The sequence below is a fragment of the Hydractinia symbiolongicarpus genome, chromosome 4, assembly GCF_029227915.1.
Source record: "Hydractinia symbiolongicarpus strain clone_291-10 chromosome 4, HSymV2.1, whole genome shotgun sequence".
Taxonomy (NCBI): domain Eukaryota; kingdom Metazoa; phylum Cnidaria; class Hydrozoa; order Anthoathecata; family Hydractiniidae; genus Hydractinia; species Hydractinia symbiolongicarpus.
The window spans coordinates 1,669,415-1,674,285 of record NC_079878.1 but is presented as its reverse complement, the minus strand read 5'-3'; the positions used below and the strand labels follow the sequence as shown (position 1 = coordinate 1,674,285).

Below are 4,871 nucleotides of genomic sequence, written 5' to 3'. Positions count from 1 at the left end.
GAAGCCAACAGTTTCAAGAACATGGAAAAGCATATCAGGTTTTCCTCCAGGAGTGTTTGCTGATTGTCGAATTGTGCGCAAGTTCCATGTGTGCGCGAATTCATTCAACTCCTTTTGTATAAAAGGCAAAAAACAGAAAAGAAGGCATTCTTGATGAGTATCCAATTGCGGCTTATAAATGTTGCGACTGACCATAGATTGGAAAAATTCAACCCACCAGCTTGTGCGAAACTTTTTAAGGCGCGACCAATATGCTTCGATACGTTGATCTCTTGTTGAGTTTGCGTATAAAAAACTCTCAGTGGAGCCAGTAAAGAAAACTTGTAAATCTTCACAATATATCAGGGTTCCCACAGACCCTGGAAAACCTGGAAAACCTGGAAAATATACCACTTTTTGAAAAACTCAGGGAAAACCTGGAAACGCACCTGGAAAAAATTTTGACCCAGGGAAAATATATGGCATTTGCAAGAGACTCAGGGAAAAAAAAATTTGGTAGCAAGTTGAACTGAAGTTGTGTTACTATTATTTCATTGTTAGCTTTTCAGCATGATTAATGGTAGCCATAGTGTTCAACCAAACAGATTTATGCAACTTTTAATTTTGTTTATATAGATACAGCATCTCTTTTCTTCTGGCGACACTCTTTATAATATAAACAAATTGTTAATGTAGTTTTTTATTCTGTAGCTTGCATGTGATTTTAAAAAGTGATAAAAGTTTAGCGATTGGTACTTGTGTAATGCAGTTTGTTGTAATCTATGGTGTTCTGTTCTTATTTTTTGTAAGTTTTTAGTTCTGTTGTTTTCTAGTGTATTAAAATAAAATATGAAAGATCAAACCTATTTCTCAAAGGATTGGCTGGATGATCCAGACTTTAAGGAGTGGATTGTAAAAACCAAAGATAACACAGAGGCTCGATGTAAAGTTTGTCATAAGACGATCAAGTTGTCAAATATGGGTCGTCAAGCCTTAGTTAGTCATACAAGTGGTAAAACTCATAAAATGCATGTAGACCGAAGGCAAATGTTCTTTAAAGCAAAAACTATTAGTAATAGAAGCGAACAGCCTATTAGTATTGAAGAGCCAAGTACATCTAGTGATTCTACCTCTACATCTAGTGGTTCTACATCTAGTCAAATTCAGTCAGTTCATAAGACTAAAGCCACAGAAGAAACTTCACTTGAGTTGCTATTAAAAGACAGTCAAAAGCAGAAATCTGAAATAATTTGGGCCTTAAAAGTAGTTGTTAACGGCTTTTCTAACAATTCTTGTACTAACCTTGGTCAAACATTTAGATGCATGTTCCCAGACAGCAAAATTGCTCAGTCATTTGAACTTGGGCCTACCAAAGTCCATTATATCATCAACTTTGTAATTGCCCCATACTTTAGAGACATCTTGTATGATTCATTGAAAAAAGTTGAATGTTATGTTGTCTCTTTTGACGAAAGTTTGAATACTGTAACTCAGAACTGTGAAATGGATGTACTAGTAAGATTTTTTGACCCTGTTGATGACAAAGTTAAAATCCGTTACTTAGACTCAAGCTTTCTTGGACATAGTGCTGCAAGATTTGTTCAGCCATTTCACGAAGACGCTTGGGAAATTAGATCCAAACAAAATGTTTCAAGTATCCATGGATGGACCTAGCGTTAACTTCAAATTTTTGGAAAAAGTCCAGAAAGACCGTCTTGACAATGAACAACATCAACTCATTGACATAGGTAGCTGTGGTCTTCACACTATTCATGGTGCTTTCAAAAATGCTGCAGTTTCTACTGAATGGAACATTAAGAAAATACTCCATGGTTCTTACCAAATATTGCACGACACACCAGCCAGAAGAGATGATTATGAAAGTGTGACATCATCTAATGTTTATCCGCTAAATTTTTGTGCTACACGGTATAGTAAGCTACTCTCTTGGTGGTAGAAAGACAAAGTGTGTCATTTTTAATTCATGTGCATTAATAATAAATTATAATGGTCACCTGAATTTAAATTGCAGTATGTGGTATTAGAAAAAAGCTAATTTATTGAGAAATATGTAAATTGTACTGTAATATGTCTATATGTTGAAAAGTTTAGTAGTAATGTAGGTTATATGTTTTCATTTTCAGGTGGGTGGAAGACAAAGTTGTAGCAGAGCGTCTCATTGAAATTTGGGAAAATATTGTGAAAATCGTAAAGTTTTGGGAAGGTCTTCCGAAATCAAAACGACCTGCTTCTAAGAGCTATGGTTATGTGAAAGATGCTGCTAAAGACCTGCTCACACCTGCGAAATTGAAGTTTTTCAGTTTCCTAGCTGGAATTTTGCAACCATTTTTGGTAATGTACCAAACGGACAAACCAATGGTTCCTTATATGTATCAAGACTTGACCAAGCTTTTAAAGAATTTAATGAGATTGATTGTTAAGCCTGATGTGTTAACAAAATGTGAATCAATAAGTGATTTAAAAGCTGTCAATTTGAATTATAATTCAGTGCTTATGAAACCAAAGAATTATAATTTAGGCTTTGCTACTAGATTTGAAATAAACGAATTAAAAAGAAAAGATCTAATAACTAATGCACAGGTGGCTAAGTTCTTTACTGATGCTGTTATATTTGTTAGATCTATTGTTAAGAAGTTATTCGACAAGAGTCCGTTGTCAAAAAATGTTGTTAAAAATTCCACTATATTTGATCCCAAGGTAATGGTTACTGAAAGCTCCTCTGTTTTGCAAACCAAACTGAGAAGCATGTTAACATATCTGGTGAAGCTTAGAGTTTTAACATCTTTTCAATGTGACAAAATCACTGAAGAATTTAATGAGTTTTCCGATCACAATTTGAAACTTCACATTGATAAATTTCAGAGTTTTGATAGGTTTCAAGAAGACTTAGATGAATTTTATTTTGGTGATGTTGGCGTAAAAAGTTTCAAGGAACTTTCTTTTCTTATCAAATTAGTCTTAACATTAAGTCACGGTCAAGCATCAGTTGAAAGAAGTTTTAGTATTAACAACTCTGTCCTCAGACAAAACATGAAAGAAGAATCTATCGTAGCTAAAAAGGTTGTGAGTGATCATATGATTGCTAATGGTTTAAAACCTGATAGTATTCAGGTAACTAACAAGCTGCTTCGATCTGTAGCTTCTGCAAGACAAAAGTATGAAGACAGTTTAGAACTACAGAGACAGAAAAAACGCAATGAAAGAGATGAGAATCAAAAGCGCATATTAAATGATGAAATAAGAGACACAAAAGCTAAACGTGATGATTTGCAGAAGACATGTGAAGCATTAGACAAAGAATTCGTTTCATCAGTAGAGAAAGCTGAAAAAGATAAAGATAACGTTGTGTCACTTGTAACCAAGGCAAATGCATTGAAAAGAAGAAGTGTTGAGTTGAAAACTCAAGTAAAAAGCTTAGATGAAGCACTCTTGGTTTTAGAGGAAAAGAGGAGGAAAGTTTGTAAATAAAAACGACTAAACAACTGGCTGTTTCTATTTTGTTTGTTTTTGTGTTGGACTGATTTTGTCTTCTGGATAGATCTTTAGTTTTTGTTTGACTGTAACCCATTTTGTTTTGTTTTATTTTGGACTGAAGTCAAACTTCTCAAGATACGTTTTTAACCAGCACCATTTACCTTATTAGATGGGCCTGGCTACCCACTAACCTGTCTTAAGTCAATGTTCCACTTTCTGGGCTTGAAACTGTTCTGCAGTAGTTAACTTCAGACTAATATCAAGCTAAATGGAATAACAGTTTCTGGCAGTTAGCAGTGTTCAGAAGTACATAAATCTTCTTTTGCTGAAGTTTACATACACACCTGTATTCAAATGCTGGATAATATACACCCAAATGTTTCAATTTCAGTTTCAATTTCTCCCACTGTCTAATATTTATGTTTCTATTTAATGACCCTAGTTTTTTAGACGCTATTTAGTAATATCTAATGCCTGCTGTTTTTTACTTGGGGAACCAGGAATTGAACTTAGTATGCTTAATGTTTATTACCTTGGAGACCCAGGGAAAACAATATGTTTTTTTATGTGACCCAGGGAAAATAATATACTTTTCAAGGGTCATGTCCAGGGAATTTTATATGCTTTTCTTGAAAGCTCAGGGAAAAGTTTTAGAAAATTTCTGTGGGAACCCTGTATATGTTTTCTCTTCCCCTATCCATTCGCAGTAATCGAGGACAAAACTTATAGTGGCTGATACATTGCAGATAATAATTACCAATAATTAGCGGGTCATTATTTGAAGACGCAACGACCAGCCACAAAAACTTCCTGCTGAATCCATCCACACATCCGTGAATGCAAAACCCCCATCTCTTCAACTTATCATTTCCGTCCAGATGGTATACATCGCCGGGACCAAGAGACCAGTATGTTCTTCTTTTGATTGTATTATATTTTCGACTCTCCACGACTTCCGGGTCAACTTCTTTAATAGCCCGACGTACATCTTCTTTTGACACACAAAATCCATATTTCATGCAGACATTTTCGGTCATTTGACGGTATCCAACTTTAGACAATGATGTTTGCAATTCATTTTCAATGACACCCTTTAGAATGTTTTCAGACACATTTCTTTTTCTGTTCAATCCATTGCTCTTCAATATAGCTTTCATTTGAGACATGGAAACATTCTTCTTGTGATGACTAACAATTATGGAACATATATCCTTGTATTTAAGTTTAGGATGTATGCCATGGTAATAACAAACAAGTTCCTGCAATGTGCCAGGATGTGTCGAAGGAAGAAATTTGTCAGACATACCTACTTGAATGAATAGTGGCTGATACTGAACACTATTTTTTATTTAGGCATGTTCTCAATTTTCATAAAGTCGCGGCCGCTAGTTGCACCA

At 34.8% G+C, this 4,871-nt stretch overlaps 1 protein-coding gene across 1 annotated transcript; it reads left to right on the top strand.

The window, feature by feature from the left end:
• The first annotated feature begins 376 nt into the window (after positions 1-376).
• On the top strand, positions 377-4,143 carry LOC130640802 (uncharacterized). The gene is made up of 2 exons (XM_057447361.1): positions 377-1,908; positions 2,124-4,143. Exons 1-2 carry the CDS (start codon positions 1,625-1,627, stop codon positions 3,466-3,468), a joined length of 1,629 nt encoding a protein of 542 aa, XP_057303344.1. The 5' UTR covers positions 377-1,624; the 3' UTR covers positions 3,469-4,143.
• Positions 4,144-4,871: the final 728 nt, after the last annotated feature.

Bases quoted from the DNA above. Each gene is read 5' to 3' on its own strand.
- LOC130640802 (XM_057447361.1), top strand. From the start codon at position 1,625: ATGTTTCAAGTATCCATGGATGGACCTAGCGTTAACTTCAAATTTTTG. The intron at 1,909-2,123 runs GTATAGTAAGCT...TTTCATTTTCAG, and splicing joins CTAAATTTTTGTGCTACACG to GTGGGTGGAAGACAAAGTTG.